The sequence below is a fragment of the Eurypyga helias genome, unplaced genomic scaffold, assembly GCF_000690775.1.
Source record: "Eurypyga helias isolate BGI_N326 unplaced genomic scaffold, ASM69077v1 scaffold4960, whole genome shotgun sequence".
NCBI classification, from domain to species: Eukaryota; Metazoa; Chordata; class Aves; order Eurypygiformes; family Eurypygidae; genus Eurypyga; species Eurypyga helias.
This window is the reverse complement of record NW_010225008.1, coordinates 23937-46937: the sequence shown is the minus strand read 5'-3', so window position 1 is coordinate 46937 and position 23001 is coordinate 23937. Positions and strand designations below refer to the sequence as shown.

The window sequence follows — 23001 nt, the reverse complement described above, 5'->3', positions numbered from 1 at the left end:
TTCCTGATATCTAATCTAAACCTCGAGCCCAGCCGAGGTTGATGAGCACCAACACCTATTACCGCCAGACCAATGTTTTTATGGACAACACGGCAACTCACGGATTTTCCAAGATGCCTGCATTGCTGAAAAGTGGTGCTTTAGTAGCTGGGCAACAAAACACGGCAGGCTCTGAGCGAAGGAGGGAGTCGCTCTGCCTGCCAACAAAGGGTGCTTTTTTGCCCTCTCCTTTTCCAAGGCTTTTTCGGTCCAGCTACCAGGGCATAGTTGCAACACCAGGAGGTCTGCACAGCACTTTGCCCTCTCTCTTGTTACAACATGGTTCAAAGCGTAGCGCAGCCGGGTCCTCCAGCTTGGTTGTTTGCCCTGCTAAGCATGGTGTTTGCAGTTACACTGTTCCAGCATTTCTCAGGAGGTTCGAACCCAGAGCTGTTCGCAGCGGGAGCAATCGGAAATAACCTAATATGCAAACTCGGAGGGTGTCAGAAGATGCCCACGGATGGCAAACCTCACACTGCTGTCTTCCCGGCTGTGCTGGAAAGCACTTCGCTCCTGTGCCTGCCTGGATCACCGAGAATGTGCCAAAACGAATCCAATCCCACACGTTAGTTCAGGTCTGGCTCTATACCCGCTATCCTGGGAAGCCATCTAGTGGTAAAAACCAGAATTACCGAAACCCGACGAATTGAAAGACCTCAAACTTCACACGTGCAGGGCCTGAAGCACCACCGCAGTGCAAGTGCATCAGCCCAAGCTTCTAGACACAGGCAGCCAAGTTGTATTCCACAGCCAACAGTGGTGAGTCAGGAAGCTGAATCCCGCAGAAAATAAATCCATTTTTATGCTTGGGAAGCAAACAGCTACTGTTGCAAGCGGGCACTGTTCTAAGGGGTTAACAATGCTCAGAGGTTATTTGTTTGCAAAAAGAGCAACCGAGTTTCTGGTGCCCAACACATTTAAAACCTACATCACACATGGTTTTGGTTTTTTTTTTTAACACAAAATATGAACAATATCGAAATCCTTGAATTTCAGTTAAAAATTCCACGGACGTTTTCAGTAAAAAAGAGGAAATGCAAAGAGAAGCTTGTGGAGTTCTTAGCTTTACATGCCAGGCTACCCCATCTGAAATAAGCCATAGGGCTATCACCGCATCATCAAGTGCCAGGAGAGAGGGTTTTGGAGAGAAGAGCTGACGTGCTCTAACCGGGAGCCGCACAGCTGTGCCTACTGTCAGAGTCAGGTGGCATTCCCTAACCCAGCTGCATCTGAAATAATCACAGCTCCGAGAATTTCCACTGCCACTTGGCAGCCCTAGCACCTCTGTGTGTTTTTACAGGAATACCTTTGGAAACGGAGCTAGGGGAGGCACCTGGCATGACGATTTTCCTCTCAGTCCAAAAACTCTGAAGGGGAGAGAGAAATTACACAGTGAGCCCACTGTCTGGTTTGAAGGGGAATGACTCAGTGTCTGGACCGGTAACAACTATAACAACTTTCTGCTATGGAAAGAAGGAGCAGTGTTAAAAATTACAGGATATGAAGTTCACCAAAGTAAATTTGATTTGATTCTTCAGTCTCTTTATGCAAAAAATCACCCCAGATGCATTTAAAATGGAGAAGTCAGCACAGCCACTCAGGTAACCTGGTCAGATTAAAACTTAATTATTAATTTAAAACATTCACAGGTCCTTTGAAGCCAGTGGGAATGGAATAATCTTGTGAATATGTGATTTTATGTGCCTGTTTCTAGCTTGAATAATATTCTAAAATGTATTGGATTTTTTCCCCCTCCCCTCATTGTGGTTTTGGTTTATTGATCTATGTGCAAAGTTGCTACCAAATTTGGAGTGGGAGTAAAAAGAGTGTTGTAGATATCTAAAGTTTTCCTAACCTGCTCTTCAAATTTCACGGAAGTATGAATTATTTTATTCCTCTGCTAGCTCACTTCAGATTTACCCTGAAGCAGTGAAATCCAGTGGTTACTACCATGTACAAAAGCAAGAAGCACAAAGAGACAGAGTAAAATGGAAGTTACTGCATCTTCCCTGTAATAAATATGGTGAAAACATATTAATGTTATTTTAAAATTCACCTAATTCAACCAAAAAGTCAAAGAGCTTTAAATTCTACACATGCTATGTAGAACACTGAGAAGAGCTGAGGTTTGTCCCTTTTAACTGTGGTTCTACTCTGAACAGTGGCAAAAAAGTAGTATTCTGGGATTTCCTCAGGGTGTTCTACAGTAACCGTTGCACTGTTTTGGCAGGAGGTCTTTTTCTAACCTGTCACCATTACAAAACCAACACATGCCTTTGTTGAAGGAGTTCACCTCTGCCAGTGACACCTCCCAGACTACACCTCCACGTAGGTTTGATTAGCCAAGCAGCTTTCAGTGAACTGAAAGTAGTAGAGTAGGTGCAGACACGGTACCTACCTTTGTTGGTGGTAACAGGGATCTGTCACATCACAGAAGCTGTTCCTAATTACAAGTTAAAGGCTGTCCCGAAGTGGATCCCTTCCATGTTTCTCCTCAGAAATCCGTGGCCAGTGCACCGGAGCATTCAGTAAGCAGACCTGTTAATTTTGCAAAGCAGTATCAGGTACCAATGCTACCATTTAGCTGCAGAATTCGTTTGGCATTTCAGACAGTTGCACAGCACTGAACTGTTTGTTTCCTATACAGACACTCCCAACAAAGGATAAATTGGAAAAAAAAGGCGAAAAAGTGGTTTAAGCCATTTTCATGGCACTTTGAATGACGTTCTACTCCAGTTTGCAACAAGAGCATGAAGGTAGTCGTGTAACACCTCTCAGTGCTAACTCATTCAGTTTTGGCTTCTGCCTATTTAAATGTCTGGGTTTGTACATCTTCAGAGAAGTGTAAAGGAAGACAGCTTTAATACAGTTTTAATACAGAATCTACTCTGAATTAATAGGTTTAATTTAGATCATCCCCAAATGACCCAGTCCTGGGACCTTAGCTAAAAAGATGCGTTCATGCTTTCTGAGTATTCATCCACAATAGTGCCTAACTAATAGTCCAGCTTAAAAACAAAGCTGTTGTTCATATTTTGGCTAGCTAATGTAAAGGTAGGTTAGGAAGGCCTAAAGTAACTGAACACTGGGTTTTGGATTGGATTTAGTGTAGATTTACTCATATTCTCAATGCGAGACATAGGAACGAACTTTTTGTTACTTCTCCTGTCTTGAAGAAATAAACAGCAGTGAAAAAGAAAGTTTTACCTGCAAAACAAGTTGATACACTCTCTATACACATCACTTGCATAGCAAAGGTCCTTTTTTACAGGACAATGTCAGGTGGATCTAAGAGGCTCAGGTAGAGTGGCTGAATGGCCATAAACTGGGAAACAGAAGGTTCATCCTGACCATGAGGAAACCCTTCTTCCCTGGGAGGGTGACAGAGCCCTGAACAGGCTGCCCAGAGAGGGGGTGGAGTCTCCTTCCCTGGAGACTTTCCAAAGCCTCTGGACTTGTTCCTGTGTGATCTGCTCTAAGGGATCCTGCTCTGGCAGGGGGGTTGGACGAGATGATCTCTAGAGGTCCCTTCCAACCCCTTCCACTGTGACTCTTGATGTCACACTGATATACAACAGCAGAACCTTGAATTTGGTCGTGGAGCCTTTGCAGCCAAGTTCCAAGCAAACTTGGAAGTCTGGTCATGCAAATGAAGTTGCTAAACTGCAAGAGCTTTTGAAAGGAAAAGGAGCTGGAAAGTAAAAGCATGCTCAAGGCATATCTGGAGACCATTTGGGCTAACAATCTTGTTTTCAACTTAAAAAACCTATCCAAATATATACAGTACATTGATAAGCAGATGTGAAAAAGCTGGGAACACAGCGCAGCACTGTTACAGCAGAAAGTCTGTTACTTAGGGTGTCAAGTAATTCCCATTTTTTACATCAGCGCCGGGCTCCTGACCATGAACAATCTATCACGATCACAGATTGGAACTAAACCTCCTTTAAAAAAGGAAAACCTTTTGCCAAGCTGATCTGGTCTTTGTTACATGAAGTACTGCTGTCAGATTGGGATAAATCAAGAGCTGAATTTTGGTGCCTTTTGATTTCATTCTTCCCTTGAGTTCACATTTTCCATGTGAAATGTGTCCCAGTGGTTCTATGATTTCACACTGCCCTTCTATAAGGTATTAAGTATTGAAAGTCTGATATCACTGCCTTGTAAGTGGAGCTTTGCCACGGACTAAGCTCAAAGGGACCAGGTTTCTGTTTAACTTCCATCCTTGACAGAAAGCAGTCCGTGTCCAGCCTCATGCGAAAAGCTATATTTGGGTGTCACCGCTTTCCCAGGGTCTCACAACAAACCGGTACCATGAGTGAAGATACAACAAATGTCTTGCAGAGTAATTCTAAATTCTAGACGGCATCCCTTTCTAGATTCAACACGTGTAAAAATAAGTGCCAGAAGTACATGTTTTCAATGTGCATGTCGGTCCTGCCTGGAACTCGGACAAAGGGACACAACACCAAGAACGTGGTACTTCTTTCAACGGCTTAGTCATGTGAGTACACGTTCGTTTTTGTCATTTGTACTAACTGCCCTTTTTTTTCCCACCTATCCTTAATTAGAGACCAAATTTGTCTCCATCAGTTAGCCAGCTTCTTCATATTGCAAGACAGAACAGTGAAAAGATAAACAGGAACGAAGGGACTACATTAAACTGACTGACTCATCTTACCTTCTCTTTAGTACATTACCTCACTGTTATGTCAGTCAATATTTACCATTCCTTCTAATTCCTCAGTCCTGACAAAACTTTTAAGACACACAAGGAACTAGGGAGGCAGAAGAATTAAGGCTATAAGGCCCTCAGAATTAGAGCAGCTTAGTGTTTCAAGAGTCTGAACTGAAATCCTACTAAACCAACGTGATACGGATTCTGACAAAACCAGAAGAGTAGGCTAATACCTGTAAGAAGTTTGCACTGGAAGCTCGTAAACTACCTTAGGAAAAAAAAAATCTCTAGATAAAAATGTTCCCTGAATCCTTTTCTAACAATGTCTTTTCACAAGAATTCATTACATGCAGCTATAATTCCTTTTCAGAGCTAGTGGTCCACTAGTACATACAGAGGTGAAATAATTCAAGTCCTCTAACGGTCATAAGCTTCTTCAAACTTGACAAATCCAGAAAGGAAGCCAAAAGAGAAGGAATGTTAGGAAGAAAATACCGTTGTCAAAGGCAAATTTTTCATTGGCAGGCAAGGATGGATCAGCTTTAGGTGTATGAATTATTGTGGGGGAGTCAGGTCACATTATAAATTGATGGTGGGAAAATAAAATATCTGGAGAGATGCAGCTGAGCGAAGAGAAGGCCCAGACGGAGGCTGGGTTCTTCACCTGAACAGAACCCACAGCATTTCTGATGGTGTCCTGAGCAAGGATAACGTTTGGATTTTTAATAATTTATCTGTCTATTTCTAGAACTTTACACTGTTAGCAGAAAGTCAATTTGCTCATTCTGGCTGAATCACTGCCATTACCTCTACAAATTGGTATCGCTATTATTTTTCAGAGCAGAGCAGCTCTGGAGAAGGATGTTGGAGCAAATGATGCAGGGTGTAAACAATGCCGGGCTTCCAAAGGCCAACTGATCCTTCAATTCATTTATGGGGACTGCTGCCCTTTTAAAAGTTATTTTATCTGTCCTGATACGCACAATAACACAGGTCAGTGAGGATCAGATAATTCTTTGGAAGAAGAAAGATCCGTTGTAACAGTACGTGCATAAATCCAGATGTTTCCTAGAAGCTGAGCTGTAAAATAATTAACAGAGGTGGTTTTTCAGAACACTCATCCCCGCCCTTCAATTAAAATTTTATGGGGGAAAAAAAAAAACAAACTACCAACCCTAAACCAACCTCCAAGTCCAAGAATCCCTTTTCATAGGACTCCTGCCTCTTCTCCAACCTCTCAGTAGATGCTTGGCTGATGGTCTAAAAGCCTCGATATCGCTGAAAAAACATGTATATTGCAAGCTCCTAAGTGATTTGGCAGAAGGTAATTGGTATTGTGACATCCAGCTTTTATGAGGGGAAATCTGGATATTTGATCTCCTCAGATGATATCAGTGGGGTGTTTAAATCCACCACAAAGTGAACTGGAAATTAATAAAGAAGAAATGCCTTTGAACTTCCACTTGTCATACAAGTATGGGGACATTCAGAACTTGAAACCTATTAATTTTAAGATGGCTTAGTAAAACTCATTAAACCCCAACCTAGATATTCCTCCACGGAATACAAAAGTAGCCTCACTTTTTGCTTTAATTGACGTTATATTTTGGTTTTTTAAATCACTGAGGTTAGTGTCGCCTCACAGGGCTGGATGGAGTAAGGAGTTGGGAGGGGCTCAGTTAAGCATCCTGCACCTCACAGCAAAGGAAGAGATCAATTATTCCCCAGCTTAGTCAAACCATTTGAGTCAGCATTGGAAAGATGCCTACTATCTCCTGCTGAGATAAGCCGAGAGTTCCACATTATAATTTACACGGATTTAATGGTTTTCTTACCCTTCACATGTATTTATTTATTTATTAACATTTTAAACCATGCCGTTCAATCACTTGTACTAGCTGAATTCCACTGAAGTTAACCATTTGACCTATTCTCCTAAGAATCCAGGCTGGTTGCTCATCATCTGGTACTTAATGTCCTATGACTCATGTTGTTTATGCTCATTCCACGTCGCTAAATATTTGCTTACCCTATTGACTAATTCACATTAAAGTTTCTCCCTCTTTCATGTAATGCATATTTAGCATAAATGAGATTTTTCTAAGCAGATATATTTCGTCTGCCTTTATGGGTATAAGAAAAGCTAGAAAGGACTCACTTTTTTTAGTCAAGATCCTACTTTCTGCAGGAATACCACTACAGGTTTGTTAGCCAAATGCAGAATCTCGTGGCCCATAAAAAGGAGTATTTCTCTTCTATGACCACAACAACAAGCTTTTATAAGGGTTATAAATGAAGTATCTGGGAGATTAGTGGGAGATAAAGAAATACTTCAGAGTGTTCAGGGGATAAGCATAGCTTGTACTAATTACGTCAAGCTGAGGTGATGTTTGTTTGCTTTTTACTTTTACCCAAACAAATTTTGTCCAGTCACATGGTAGACAGGAGTACTTGGAGCTGCACCTGGTCACTTAGTCCTTCACTGTCATCACCTCTACGGGCACAGTCCTTTGGCCAGCTGCATGGTCTAATCCCAGCCTAAATTACAACAAAGGATAACGTAGAGTTGTCTTGGCAAAAACCAGCAAACTATAAAGCTGTAAAGACATCAAAATCCTTTCTTTGGAATGAATCAGAATAGAGACTTAACCAAAGTTCTCCACATCAAGGGGAAGTTTCCTTCTGATATCACTGGCCCACTGGTGAGCCCACAGACCCTTGCTGCACACACAGGTAGGGAGCTTCCAAATAACTCAGGGCTCTGTATGAACCTCTAAAAGCAAAATTCCTTTAGATGTACTTTGGAATGTCTGTTCTGCCGTGGCCAGTTGTCTGCCTCAGCAATACAGCGGAGAAAAAAAAAAAGAATAAAAAAGATCAGCACTAAGCAAAAAGCCTTAGAATTGTATTTCAGACCTATTCCAAGAGCAGAACCATTACAGCTGCTGCACATGGAAGCTGGAGGTCGGCACTGACAGTCTTCCCTACCTAGAGGTTGTATCTTTCGTTACACTGAGTACACTTGAAAAAAACCACACATACCTCTTCAGGCCCATAAAGCAGAATACAACTGAACCAGATAAAAAAGTAAAGTTCATCTGCAATTTTGGAATCGACAAAGCAATGACATTTCCTGGATGATTCTTCAATGTATTAGCCTTGACCATGCTAAATACAGCTGCACTAGCCGTATGTCGGCATGCTTCTAGCATCTGGCAGCCTTATCTGGGGCGGGAGGGCGGAGGAATTTTGGTATGCAAATTGCTTCTCTGTGGAGTCAGTCTAGAGGATATAAATATTGACAGAATCATATCAAGGAGTGCTCTAATAAATTATTCACACCAAAGAAAAATGGAATCCTTTTATGTTCTGGCTTTAATAGCAGGAATTCTAGTTGCTTTTGCATTGCTGGTTCTAATTGCAACTCATCGTCATTCCTTCAAGGCAGAGATTCCTCCTGATGTTGACAAGCCATCAAAGCTCCGCTTCTATCATTACATATACACCCTGATGGAAATTCTGGTGAGTTTATCATGCTCTGCGACATTGTGTTTTTCAGGAAAGGGAAAACTTGCGTAGAATGATGAAGATATACATCTAAATATTGCAACTATGTGTAATGTGAACCACACAGTAACACAGATTTAAAGATAAAGACCAAAGTTTGATTTGGTGTTCTATTACTGTACATGAAGGCAGCCAGTATGAGGTGAGTTCTTTTAAATACCGAGATATACATTCATTTGAAACAGTTGTAACTTGATTACCTGCTATAATGAAATGACTGGTCCTCTAGAGGACAGGAGGGCTGTGGATATCATTTACATCAGTAATAATAACCCAACCTTCTGTATCTCAGTGCACTTTTGATTTATTAAAGGTAATTTCCTAAATTTTGACCTACCTACAGTAATTTTCTTAACTGTGACTCTTTTCTTATTTCCACTTATTGTGTCTTAGTCAACTATCACAGAATCACGTAGGTTGGAAGGCACCTCCAGAGGTCATCTAATCTAGCCTCCTGGCCAAAGCAGGTTCAGCTAGACCTGTTATCACTTGTCACTGAAGTACCTGTAAGCCAGACTCACTGGTCCCTATGTGATCTTCCACATAAAAAGCCAGTTTGTGCTGGAATTTAAGTGTTCCAGCAAATAACTTTTCAACGAGTATTTCGCAAGAAAAAAATATGCTGACATGCTGATCTGGTTCCTCTATTTCTTACACATATAGACACTATAGAATCTGGTTTATGTATTATGTTCCCCCTACTAACACTGGTTGCATCCGATTTGGAATAGTCATACCTTTTATTTTTTGTGTGTATTGTTACTGGTTCTGAAGCATTTTGTAATCATCGATCAAGAAGTTTTTCAACAGACTACGTACCAAATTCCTCATTCTCCTTCACGACAGTGTTCCTCCTGAATTTGAAGATGCCTCTGTGATGTCAGGAAGCTCCTAAGATAAGGAAAGAGGATATTTAGAGAGACTGCTCTGCTACCAAACTTATCATATATACCGCTATCTGTCATCTGAAAGCTCTGTAAAAACTCAGGGATGTTAGAAAGTACAGATGAAATGACATAAACACAGTATGGCAACTCTGCCAACTTTAACCATTCCAAAATCATAACTCTGACAAAAAAGAATGACTTAAGAGTCATGAGAGTTTTTGAAAATTGCTGTTGGGAGAAGGCTATATTGACCCTGTGGTTACTGCCACGATTGCCTTGGCTCTTATACTCATTTCCCCCTCTGCCATAGTAACTAAAAATGTACATTTCCAAATGTAAGAAAAGAACTGTCCCTATCCATTTGTCTCTAGGAACTGGGACTTCAAACACCCCAAGCACGGCTGGCAGCTGTGGCACAGAGTATTCTGGAAAACCTCCAGATCACCTCTGGGTTCCCATCTTGGTTTCTAAATTATTTTCTCTCTGTTCCGTGGCTCACAGTGGTTTCTTTTATTTCTCCTCACCCAACTTGTTTACTGCAGCCTGGTCAAGATTATTAGAAAGAAAGAATCTGTGTCATTTGAGAAAGGCCTTGGTGAGGAACTGGGTGTTGCAACACACCTGAACTATGTGAGATTTGGCTTTATATGTACACAATAGCTGGGATCACACACCTAAGATTTTGCCTGTTTGTCTTACTCTGGTTTTCTTTCACAGCAAAATTACTATTTGAATTATCTCGGAGACTGAGTAAGATCTAAATTAAAGGCTAGATACACAAGGTCAGAAAGAGCTATTTACAAAGCACAGCTGGCCATTGGTGTAGAAGACATTGATACAGCGGCATGCACAGAGACTTCCGGTGCTCTGAAGAGAACAATACAATCTGAAAATTGCTTGTGATGTTTATTATCATTTCAGAAGTATGAACTATAATAGTCTGCAAGGGCAATTAAATCACCATTTAATGGGAAGGGAAATGTTGTCACTAGCAGGAAATGCATCTGTCACAACACATATTCAAAATAAACGAGGATTCCACTGTGATCTCCAGGCTATGTTAATTATCAGCAGTTGATTAACCTTAGATAAGAAAATGCTTTAGCACGTTTAACAGACCTCCTCTATCTCCAGAATATCTGTTTTCCCTGATCAGATGTAAGAAACCGACCACGGAGCCATTTCATAAACACCTGCGAGATCTTGACAAAGGCAACAGTTTCACTGATGGAGACATTTCAGAACCATTTTCCTCTTCATTTAGTCCAGCAGCCCTTATTATTGATTATAGGCACTAACAATTTTCTTAAAGCTTGTTCTCACTCACCTTGTGACACAGAGGTGACCCAAGACCAGTAAGAAGTAAGACGAGTAAGCAGGAATCTTGCATACCGATACTTTTCTCCCAGCATACTGGATGCTGTCATCTCACCTAACCTTAAACACTTCAGCTGAGGGCACCTGGAGTACACCGCCTCCCTTCCTAATCAGTGGAGAGGAACAGCCGTCTCCAGAGCACGATTTAATGCACCTGGGATTGGAACCACCCTCGAGAAATGCCTCCTTCTCTCTGCTGATTAGAAGAGGAGCCTCAGGCCTCATGACTTCCATGCCTAAGCAAATGCCTGACGTTACTTGTGGTAAATCCAGATCACAGAAGTCAGAAGATATTTTTATAATGTGTTTCATGGAACAAGTAATACAACAGTCTTGCAGAAATAATGATACCTCAAATAACAAAGATGTACATTTTCACTTTCATAACTGAAACCTCAAAGCGACTGGAGTTATTTGTGGCGATGCTACAAAATGGCAAATAACCAATACAATTGTCCGCAATAAGGCATAGAAAAAGGTAGCTCAGGGCCCTTATAGAGTGAGAAGACTCCAATTCCCTAGCCTAATTTCTCCTTTTTCCCGTTATATCTATCAAGGCGAAGAAGTTAGGAAGTTTGCGTATTTGTGAGGAACACATACTTACCAGGTTGGTTACCGATGGACTGCCGGCATGCAGGGATTCAAGGCTCTTCATAAAGGATCTGCATTTTGATGAGGTGCCCGTGAGGCTCTACCTCCCCAAAGTACCATCTACCAGCAAACGGAGGGGAGTCCTCTTCTTCCATGGAGGATGCGGGATATTCGGAAGCATCAGTAAGGAACTGAAAAAGAAAATATGATTATTTAGGATTGTTAATTATATATTTTTCAAAACCCTCCCGAACTTAAGAAGTGACTGAAGCTTAGTTGGAGAGATAGAAAGCACTTAACGTTTATTTTCACTTTTTAAACTCTCTAATCTGCCCTTATTTAGTGTCTACATTAACTTTTATAGGATATGGCACCCTTTATGGCGTATATATTCCTTACAGTAAGTGGTGCTGTTAAATAAGTCAATCCTTTTTTGTCTGAAAACCTGACAGAAGCCATTAACACCTGCATTCCTCCCTCTGATCTCTAAGTGCAGCATGTTCACTGGGACTTGGCTAAACAGTGTCCATGGCAATTCCAGTGGTCCATAGCAGCCTTGCGAAAATGTTTGCCCGTGATGCGCATATTTTAGCTATGTTGTCTTTTTTCCCACTTCAATTCAGTAGTGAAAGCAGATAATTGCAAACACGTAACTTAAAAAGTTCTGCTGTTTCTACAGGCATACACACATTTCTATGGAATTCTGTACTTGAAAGAACACGTCATAGAGCAAATACCTGTAACCAAATCTTCTAAATACAGCAAATTCAGAATTAAGGTTGAAGGAAAATGCAATGTATCTTTAAATACCTTAAAAGAGGCATATTTTTGCCCACAACCTTACCATGGAATAATCATATAATTAGATGATTTACTGTAACACAATTTGGATGCCTTAGGTTTCTGCCTGAATTAGCCACACAGAAATGTACGGATTTCACAGCTGCACCCTTTATTCTTCAGGAAAGAGCCAAATCTCTGCTTCAAATACAAAAGTCATTTAGACTTAACTGTGAAATTACAGCTAGCATTTCCACAGCAAAATGACACGACAGACCTAAGTCAGTCTCAGGCTCACAGTAACTTAAAACGACGTAATAAGCCTTCACAAATGTCTGTGTTTCATCCCTTAAAACCACTCTAAGCAATGGTGGATAATAATCCCAGAACGGTTTGGGTTGGAAGGGCTCAAAGACCACCTAGCCCAAACTCTCTGCTATGGGCAGGGCCATCGCTTTTCCTTACAGATCAACCGTCTCCCTAAATGTGTGAACTTCACAGCATGTTCTGATGATCAAAAGTCTAGATTACGTTTATCCTAGAGAAAATGTGGGTAGCACACTAAATAGGCAAGGGTCCCCCACTCAGTCACGGCAACAGCTCATAAAAAAAAGGGACGATATGATCTTTAAGGGACTAGATGATCTTTAAGGTCCCTTCCAACCCAAACCATTCTATGATTCTATGATATTGCTCCAGGGATTCTAAGTTACTAATTACATTAATGTTTGTTCTTCAGGAGGTTATGAAAGAATATGCCAGTACATAGCCAGAAAATCAGACTCGGTGGTTGTGTCTGTTGGGTAAGTGAGCTCCACACCCCATGTTACTCCCAGCATTACAGTTCCACCGCTTTTCCCCCTGCTTCCCACCCCCACTCCGAACAATGCCCATTCTGCACTTAGATTTCTTTGAATATAAGAAAAGAACCCGAGCTCTGGTGTTGGCGACGTGTGTGAGGAAGCACGTGCCAGGAAATGACAGTCAGAAATACCTGACACAGGTCTGTAAAGTTACAGAGGTAGTACGGATGCCAGCTGTTTTCAGAACAAAGAGATTTGTTTGTTATACATCGTTATCACCACAAAAATCACTGCTGTTGTTCAATAATAGGGAATTATATGGTGTTCTCCCCATTTCAGGTTTTAGTATTTAGAGGACTCTGAGGATGATTTTAAAGAGAAAATTTTAGGTATAAAGTGTAACGTTTTTTTTAAACTGCACAGGCTACTACCTTATTTTAAAGATGTTTTGCTTATGGACAACAGCTGATGGTATGAAGAAACCTTAGTTTCCAACAAATTCTTCCATGAAAAAATTAATTACTGAGGAATTTTATTAAGTCGGGAGGAATTGTTTTTGAGAATGAATTGCATATTCCATATTTTGCCTAGGTAGAGCACGATGTGTTTAAAGTGACTCTGACATCAGACACCGGCATCCTTTTATGCCCTGGTTATATATTATGAATCCATTGAATTGATTTCACAGAGGGGTGAAACACCAGAAAAGCAGCTGCAGTGTGCCTCAGCAGACACTGAAGGGTTAAGAGAGAATGCCTGTGCTGTCACCTCTGCAGTATTTACCTCTTACTAAACTTTATCTTCTCCAGAAAGCCCTAAAACCATGAATACAGAGAAAAAAGAACGCCGGCTGTTAAAAACATAGTCTCAAAGTAGCCTTATGTGTCACTGGAATCAAATTGCAGCACTTGAACCTGAGTGGGCATCCGACTGTTAGGCCCGCCTTGCTTTTGGTCACATGAAAGTAAGTTGTTAGTTAAGAAATAAACAGAGGGACCGTTACTTCAGCATCACTCCTCTGTAATTCACTTGTTCCAATTAATAAAACAACTGAAAGAATTGTCTACAGGAAGCTATTCTGTCCACGCAGTACACTGACCCTATGGTGGTGTATCATGTATGATTTTTTTGTAAATATTAAAATGCAATAATCAGACCCAACACTGGACTGATGTCTAACACTACCCACAATCAGCGTCCCCAGCGCAGAAAGTTCAGGAGGCAGAACGTGGCTGACGTTGCGGGTAAGCGGGACTGGCTCCCGGCTACGCACACACGCCGAGGTCAGCCCCGGCGAGCTGACCGCAGGCTCCCTGCCGCCGTGAGCCCTGATGGCCAGGGAGGTGCACCCAGAGCAGGAATTGAGCAAATGTGTGGCTTTGTACAATGCGGGTGCTTGGAGCGCTCTGCTCAAGCCCTCACGCTCCTAAATTATGCTGGAATAAACCTCAATGACTAATGAGCTCTGTATTTGACAGAAGTGGGGGAGGAAGCTTCTGGGTTGCTTCAGCATGCAGAACGTTAGATAAGTAGCACTGGTTTTGGCGAGGTGTTGCAGACGTACAGTCCCTGGATGCATGTCAGATGACACGTTCAAGCACTGTACAAATGTATATACTTGTAGTAATTGCTGTCTTTTGTGCGTCTCAGGTATCGTTTATCTCCCGAGCATCCGTATCCAGCCCAAACTTTGGACTGTCTCACTGCTACTGTACACTTTTTGAAGACTGCAGAAAACTACGGGGTGAATCCGGATCGGATTATCATTTGTGGGGATAGTGCAGGGGGCACTTTCACTGCTAGTGTTTGCCAAGAACTGGTAAACAGAAGAGATATCCCAAAGATACGTGCCCAGGTACTGATCTACCCGTTCCTCCAAGCACTGAACTTCAACCTCCCATCTCACCAGAAAAATGCTTTCATTCCCTTCTTGTCCCTGGAGCACATAGTCCGTTTCGTTCTGAAGTACCTGAAAAAGGATTGCTATATGAAGCGAGCTATTTTGGTGGGTTCTCATGTGCCTGAGAGTATGAATTTGAAATATAGGAAGTGGATAAATCCAGATCTTATCCCAGAGGCATTTAAACTGGGCTATAAACCACCGTTACCCGCTTCATTTTTACCCCAAGTCCATGAAGAAATGAAAGAACTGTTTGAGACAAGAATTTCCCCACTGTTAGCAGACGATGCTGTCATCCGCTGCCTGCCTGACACTTGTGTAATTACCTGTGAGCACGATGTGCTCCGAGATGATGGGCTGTTGTACAAGAAACGGCTGGAGGACAACGGCGTAAAAGTGACCTGGTACCACATGGAAGGCGGCTTCCACTGTGCACTCGGATTTTTTGGTTATGGTATTTTCTCTTTTCCATCATCAGGTAAAATAGTGAACCACGCTGTAAACTTTATAAAAGAGTATTAAACTGTTTTCTTGAACATGGTGAACTGTATGTAGACAGACTGTATTTCAATTAACCATTGACTGGCTATTTGTACATTAGAATCTAGGCAAGAAATAGTTAAGATTAGCACGCTCTGCTGAATTCTGATTTTCAGTTGCTATTACTTGGGAACATGATGTATTTTTAATCTTTTTTTAAAACCCATGAACTGGTGCGCTTCTTTTGCTGTTCTCTTACGCTGTAAGAATTTTTTGTTCTCTTCTTAGGTCAAAGAATAAAACAGAACCAAGTATCCTCTAAGCTGTAAAGTTCCTTTCTGAGAAGCATTTGGTTCTATTCAGGGAAGACAGGGACGTAGTGGGCTTTGCCTTTCTGTAACCAGACAAATAATCAACTTATTTACTTGGAATGTGGGGAAAGGGTATGTAAACAGCATGGAAGTTGCCAAAATAATGTCTGCGAATATACAAAATGGGAAAGAAAAATAATTTCAGCTCAATTGTTACACTGTGCATTAGGACAGATCCCCCTTTGCTAAACACAAGTGCCAAGGTAATTGTCACTGCATGTCAAAATCGCCAGCCACGCAATGCCTCGGAATTGTAAAATATTTCATCACTGTTAGGCAACCACCTTGCACTTGTCATATCTCTGCACACAAAAAGTGTGGAAAGAGTACATATACAAAAGTGTGGAAAGAGTACGTATCTTACACACTGAGTAGGAAGAAAATAATGGGTTAAATTCTTTGTGTTGTTGACATATTAATTAAACACAGTGAGAAGTTATAAATCTCTGCAGCAACAAGTCGTTGCTTGTGAATTCTCCAGTCCCACTCAGCAAAATTAAATTATGTCTCGTCATGCTCTGTTGACACAACAGGTATTTTACTTGTTTCATTTTTCCTAGTTTAGGGATTGGCAACTTACTCTTCAAACAAAGAAATTCTTCCAGGACTAAGTAACAAGTTCCAACTGTTCAACGGTTGGAGGATTGTAGGATTTTCCTTTGTTATACAACCTGATGCATAATGGAGAATTCAGGTTGGTTTCTGAACTGAAGACGAAGGTTGGCTTACCAGCGGACAGGTTGGTAGCTGATGCCAGGCCAGCCAAGTCGGTGTCTGACGTGAGAGCTATGCAAAAAGCTGCGTAATCTTTGGGCAGTTAGTCCATGGCTGTTGTGCCATCGCTGTACTGTTATCCCTACTTGAGCAAGCTGGCTTAAACTCAGTTTGGATATATCTTTGTGAACTTGAGTCACACCTGTGACAGCCTTCAGACTTATCCTTATGTAAGACCATTTTTATTCCTGTATCGCTCCTCTTTGCATCTTCTACGCCAGGCTTGTTCATTTGATCATTATTTGCAGGTACAGCGATGGCTGCAAGTGCCAGAACTAAGGATGTCCGAAAAATTCCACTTTGTATGTTTTAAGCCTCTTCGTTATTCAGTTTCTGGAGTTATGCCTCATTTATTGGCCAATGTCCAAACTCTACACTGATCTACTCCTGAGATTCTTCCATCGTCCTTTATCTGTAGGTCTTCATTTACAACTAATATTAATAATCTCATCTTTATAATATGCCAGCAGAATTACTAGCTCTCTTGAACACGTGCATTTAAACCTGTGTTGAGGGTTATAACCATGGTAGTGCAGATGGGGAAGTAGAGAACAGCAAGTGCTGAAACAACGCATTCCTTTTTCAGTAATGACTCCCGTATTTTCTAAAATTTAGAAAGTTGCAAGATCTAATTGTCCCTGTGGAACTTCCTGTCCTCTAATTTATTTTAATTAATTTCTGCTACATGCCTTGCATTGCTAAGACAGAATGTTCATTAATTTGAAGATCTTTCATAGTTTCCAAAGTGTGAAATCAGTTTTCGAAATTATCACTCAAAATTATCAAAAAAATGTAAACATTTTTCTTTTTTTTTTAAGGAAAGATACAAAATTATTACTTGTTTCCTTACACAGACACTTCCTGACAGCACGTCCATCTCACTGTCTGCACCTTCAGCGAGCTACAGTCAAGTTCTTAAAACACAACCCAGCACGAACTCGCAGTGCACCTACAGAATCACGCACCCCAATGTCCTTCCATGAGGAATTATGCATACTGAGAACTAACTGGGGACCTCAGTGTGCACACAGAGGCTATCGCCCCAAACACGCCGTGACCAGAGGTGGCCAGGGCTGGGTACGGCTGGCAGCTATGGCAGGCTGTGTTGGTGAGGCCTGGAGCAGACCGCTCAGCGGCCCAGTCCCGAGCAGCAGATAGCTCTCACGCTCTGCAGAACTCGGCACCCCTGGGCCAGGCAGCACCTCCTCTTTCCCAGTATCCCACTACAGGCACCCCTTCACACTTGTCCTGAGCAGGTGAGCACCTAGTTGCCACCTCATCAGCACCATGATTTGGAGACAGGAATCCCTGGGTCCACCTGACCACTCTGCTGCAACTGGCTCAGCCTCCGTCTCCTCTGGCATGTCCAGAGACACAGCAGAGACAAGGATGCCAGCCCGGTGTTGATAAACCAGGCACTGACATTTAGCTCTTCACTGGAAATTAGTAAGAAAAGGAGTTCCTGGGGTAGGAGAAAATGGGATTTTGGTTTCGGGGACCAACTCCTCTGGTCTGTCCTACAGGAGCAAGGGATAAGGTTAAAAAATCAGAAGCCGGTGAGAGCATACCTTTGTAAGATTATTTAGGGAATGGTTCTCCATCCTGGGACTCAAGCAAGCTTGTAAATCGCTGAGTCTAGGCTCATAAAACATTAAGTGTTATTCTGTGTACCTTCAGTGCCCAAAGTAAAAAACAGTTTATTACTAAGCCAATTAGTTTGTTTCTTCTACACCTGATACCAGATTCCAGCACATCCAGTCCTGTGTGGAGCCTCTGGGGGTGGGGGTGTGCTGTGATGTCTGGGCCTAGTTAACAAGCTCCAAAGAGTCCAAGACCTACCAGTTTTCCGTGAACTGGCTACCACAAGGACTGGTGCCGAAAAGATTTAGAAAACAGCTGAACAATAGGTGTCAAGATCTGCCACAAGTGTCAAAAGCCTTCTTAGATCCTCAGAGGGGGCAAATCTGATAAGCGTAATTAGACCACACCTAACTCCTTGGGACAACACAGTTCAGCACAAAGCTGACTGATTACTTTCCCTGCTGAAGATGGGGCTGCAGCCACGTTTTGTGTAACAGTATTTCCTGATGATCTGGTCTGAGCTGTAAGAACACTGAACCCTCGATGCTCCTCCGTCCCGATGGGTTTCACTTCACCACTTCCACTTGCCAAGAGGGTGTCACAATCACCAGGCCATGTGCCTTTCACCAACATCCCTCATCGAGCTGGGCGACTCCATCAGGTGACCCAAGGAAGAATAAACAAAAAGGAACCTGATTTGACACTGAGCATGTAATCAGTCTCCGGCAAGGGAGGGAGAGGGAACGGGGACATTGGGAAATGCAAATCCAGAGTTGCTGCATAAAATGAACAGTTTGGGCAGCGGGAGAGGGAACACAGAACCAGCTTCTTTTCAGAGACCCGAAAATGAAGTTCCTTCCTGTTTATTCTGAACAGTGAATGGTTTCTAAAGTCAGGAATCAAGGCTGCACTCTTCTTTCCTACGCAGGTCAGCGATTATGCACGCTACAGCCCTGGGGTTCTCTGCGCTTAGTTTCGTTTTAATACACATCTCAAGGTCAGCTCATCCCTCGTACACTATTGTTTTATTTAAGGAAAAATTTTACACACTGATTTTACCCATACTGCTATTTTTCAGTGAGAATCAGTTGCCCACGCAGTTTGAGCAGGCTGGTAGAGACCCTCTTCCCAAAGGTGACATGAGAGATGAAAAAGCTTTGCTTTACAGGTATTTTCTTTCAGGCTAAATCTTACCACAGATGATTTGTGTTCTGAAAAATACATTTGTTCCAGAGGAAGGCATGGATCCTAAAGCTCACCACAGAGCATACAGGAAAGAGCAGGCTGCTGATGTCTAGTAATTGATACTAGCACTGAAACCATGAAGTCCAAGTCCAGTTTTCATCAGCTGGAATCCTATTTCTACCTGGAATGACACCTCTAAATAATATATTCATGAGAAGACAGACCACAGGCTCAGCCAAGAGGCCGCGAAACAAAACAAAGAAACATAACAAGTGGTACCGGCTTTCACCTGATGGAGAAAAGCTATGGAGGGGGTGAGCCAAGAGGCAAAGCACTGGTGCTTAGGCTGCAGCTGCTTCTGGTTCCATCAGACTCCAAGATGCAACAGCACAGCGGCGTACAAAATCAATCAAAGGTGACGAAAAGCGTTTGCGACACTGAAACCTTATTTCACTCAAAGTCTGAAGAAGCAAGGTGCAGAGACCAAATAAATCAAGACACTGAGCAACTCTGATGATTGCCAAGAAATCCCGTTGCACAGGAACTCAGAAATAATAGACTTGACTGTATTCAAGAAACAGGGAGAGACAAAACAAGCTCCTGTCTTCTCGTCACACTGACTCCACCAGTGACATATCCAGCAGTGGTTGTGCACTGATGGGCACAGGCTCAAAACATCTTAGCTGCACATATGAAAAACTGCTTACGCAAGCCTCTCCCATGACTAACTGCTACTGTCTCTTTAACCGTCTGGTTTGATTGCCACATATTCTCATCTTCCTATAGGCATTTTTAAATGGATGATGGGATATGATAAGGATTGCTAATCCTGCGCCTTTACCTTCAGAAATCCTACAAAAGTCAGAGGGGGAGGGAAGCCACAGCTGGTGCTTCCACTTGGCTCCTAACAGTACAGTGAGAAGATGGGACTCCTAGAGGTTTTTCTTGCTGTTTTGACTTTCTTAGTGGCAGTGTCATACTACTACGAACACAGCAGGGTAGAAATCCCTCCTGGATTTAGTCAGCGCTTAAAGCTTTACATTTTTCATTACATCCTGAACCTCGGGTTTGGTCTGGTAAGTAAAACTTACTTAAAGCTGGAGTTCTTCATTTCTAATTGAGGGATAATGGGTTGGAGAGGTTTTGTAGAATCAATGTTTAAATATATCGCAAATACGCAACTGTATTTATTTGGTGACGTGAGCGCCATGCTGATGCCTTCAGCTCAGCTGGGCATAGCAGACTCTTCCCGTGCTATACAGCACCAAAGGTAACAACACGGGGGAATCCTGTAGACTGTGTGATACCCATTTCTCTGCTATTTTTAGCTTAAGTTTTAGCTTTTTAATCCTGCTGCCTCAATGCTGTGCTGGAAGGCGTAAGAAGCTTACTGCACTGTGTGTGGAACTTCTGCTCTGTATACCATGGTGCTTATGTGGAGAATGAGCAACTACATGATGCCCAGGATCTCAGCTTTCCTCTACAACTGCATCCCTGTATTCTCAGCCATCTGAAAGACAGCTGTTACATTCACCATCTTTTCCTTTTCACTATGACCCTCTGACCTCCTTTTCTGAGACAGTACAGATAATGCTCTCTGTCTGTATTACTGGTTTTGGCACATTTTTGATCCTTCCTTGTCTTTATCCTTGCTTCTCTTCAAAACTAAAATGTGACTTCCACTAGCCTTTCTGGTTCATCCTTTGTCCTCTCCTGAATGAACTGTTGTCTCTAATTTTAAAAGCACTTCTGTGATACCTAAATCAAGCTCGTTTTCTTTTAGTTGTTTAAATTGGGAAAAAAAAAACCCAACCTCGGTTTCTTTGGCTTGCGCATCACATTTCACTTCAATTCCATGTTCTAATGTTGCTTCTTCCTCCCTTTCCCTGCTATATTTCCTATAAAGTTGTGTCAGAAGTCCTAGTAAGCTCCCAGGACTGTGACTCATCATGTCCCCAGGGAAGTCCCCACCCGGGCCTGAACACTGCTACCATAGCAAAGCAATACCTAAAATAGGACAGTTAGAAAAGTCAAACTGAATTTTCTTACACCTACTATACAATGTGTGGATTCCCACATTTTCCAAACATCGTACAGCTACTCTGCATCCATCAGACAAGGTTTTATCTTTGTGTAATGCACATGGGAAAAGCTAAACTGCGGAATGTAGAAACTTACTGCTGATCAACGTAGTTTTTAACTTCTGATCTTATCCCTACCAGTGAGTGGCCACGCAAAAGCCCTGTTCCACATCACCTCAAAGGAGCAGAAAGATAAGAATATTAATGTATGGTTATACAAGAGTTCAAATGCAGGCAAAGCCTGAGTCACATAGCAACTCTTGGTATTGCTGTTAGGCCATTATTTATGCCAAAGTAGCCAAATCCTTTCAAGGGATGACAACCCATGATGTCAAAACTGCAGGGAAAATCAAAGTTTCCTAGCATATCCAGCCTTCAGCTGGGAGAAAAGATGCATGTGAAGTTACTGGAGACAAACCAGTCTGAAGAAGTTGTGCTACCGCCCAATTCCTGGTCTACAAATTGTACTATCAAGAAGTCGCACTTATTTACAAATGCCCAAATGTAGGTCGTGTTTGACTGCTCAGGGAATCACCTGCGAAAGAGCAAGCTGTATGAACACGAAGGTCCTGAAAGTGGGATTTCTGGTAGTAAAGAAAGCAGTGGTGCATAGTCTAGATATAATCTAAGCGTACCTTTACGTACCCAGTCTGGCAGATGTCATGCGAGCCATCACCTTCTCAGAAACTGTAGGCCAGAAACTAATACCCCACTGGGAGGGAGCATGTCCATATATAGTAAAAATGACCTCAATCTGAAAAGCCAAATCCAAAGCCAAAATGCAAATTTAATCAAATTTAACAGGACCACATTATTGTGTAATGTGAGATGAAAGCCGCAGGGCTTACTGTGGGTTTTTAAGGTACATGCAGCATACACCTTTCTATGTGCAATTCAAATACGTAAGCATGAATAACAGCAACACAACAAATGAGATTACTCATTAAAGAAGCCTACCACTGAAGAAGAAAAGCTCAAAATTTAACCCAGTGTAGTGGAAATACAGGGATACTATCTCATAATTTTCATCCTGAGCAGGCACAGACTAGACCAGACCACGACTGAAACAGCTTAAAGTCACCCAGCTGCGATGAAGTAGACTAGCTCAGAGTGACACAAGAAACTTCAGCCCGAGTAGTGTTTAGGTAACCCTTGAGCTGTGCGAAGATCACGCTAAGGTTCAAAGCCGTTCTTGCTCAGGAGGCCAGCAGCAGTAGATGCTACAGAACTTATTTTCCCTGCAGGTTGAAAAGTGGCGTGAGTTTGGGAAACTGAAGTATTGGCCACATTTCTTCACCCAAAGCTAAAGTCTCAAATGCTGTCACTACTCTCTGCTTATTTTGTTCAGGCACATGGCTACTTAAACACCTGACAGGCTGAAGTGTTTGACACCTTCTTGTACTACTATTAATAGTTCAATTGTTTTCCTACTGATAAAAACGAAGCCAGGATTTCACCAATGAAGAATGAAATACTTGGAAAACTACCACGCTCTCCCCTAACATTTCTAATATAGTTGAGAAATTACTACCAGAGTTAACCCTGTGTGCTGCTAGATAGTACTGGTAACATTTTTGCCAGAGATGTAAGCTGGTACTAGTGAGCTAAGTTACTGCACTTCTGTGACAGCAACTCTCAGGCCGGCTTTCCCACAGGCTCAGAGGCCTTGCTTCTCGAGAACGCAAGGCAGCTACAGAAGGGAAGTTCATCCATTCCTGTCCAATCTACTGGTCTTTGAATTTCAGATTTTGGTAGGTATTACAAGACACTGACGATGTATCTACATCATCATCGTAACTGGCCACTTCATTGTAAGAACCGTCAGGAGACAAAGTTGGAATTGACAATGGAATTTTAAATTTTTAATGATCAATCTCCAGGTAAGATGGAAATTTGCACTAACCTGT

General features: G+C 42.1%; 2 protein-coding genes across 2 annotated transcripts in view; both read left to right on the top strand.

Moving 5' to 3' along the window:
* The first annotated feature begins 8068 nt into the window (after window positions 1-8068).
* Window positions 8069-15144, top strand: LOC104506658 (arylacetamide deacetylase-like 4). The gene is made up of 4 exons (XM_010147685.1): window positions 8069-8239; window positions 11106-11322; window positions 12659-12722; window positions 14373-15144. The coding sequence occupies exons 1-4, from the start codon at window positions 8069-8071 to the stop codon at window positions 15142-15144; spliced, it is 1224 nt and encodes a 407-aa protein (XP_010145987.1).
* A 1359-nt stretch (window positions 15145-16503) lies between these two features.
* The window catches only part of LOC104506649 (arylacetamide deacetylase-like 3), a 9606-nt gene continuing 3108 nt past the window's right edge, over window positions 16504-23001 (top strand). The window contains exons 1-2 of the mRNA XM_010147674.1: window positions 16504-16549; window positions 19980-20089. Of these exons, the coding sequence (XP_010145976.1) occupies window positions 16504-16549; window positions 19980-20089 (156 nt within the window). The remainder of the gene's footprint in view (window positions 16550-19979; window positions 20090-23001) is intronic.

Coding starts and splice junctions, on each gene's coding strand:
- LOC104506658 (XM_010147685.1), top strand. CDS start 8,069: ATGGAATCCTTTTATGTTCTGGCTTTAATAGCAGGAATTCTAGTTGCT. Junction 8,240..11,105: donor ACACCCTGATGGAAATTCTG/GTGAGTTTATCA, acceptor ATATCTATCAAG/GCGAAGAAGTTAGGAAGTTT. Junction 12,723..14,372: donor TCGGTGGTTGTGTCTGTTGG/GTAAGTGAGCTC, acceptor TGTGCGTCTCAG/GTATCGTTTATCTCCCGAGC.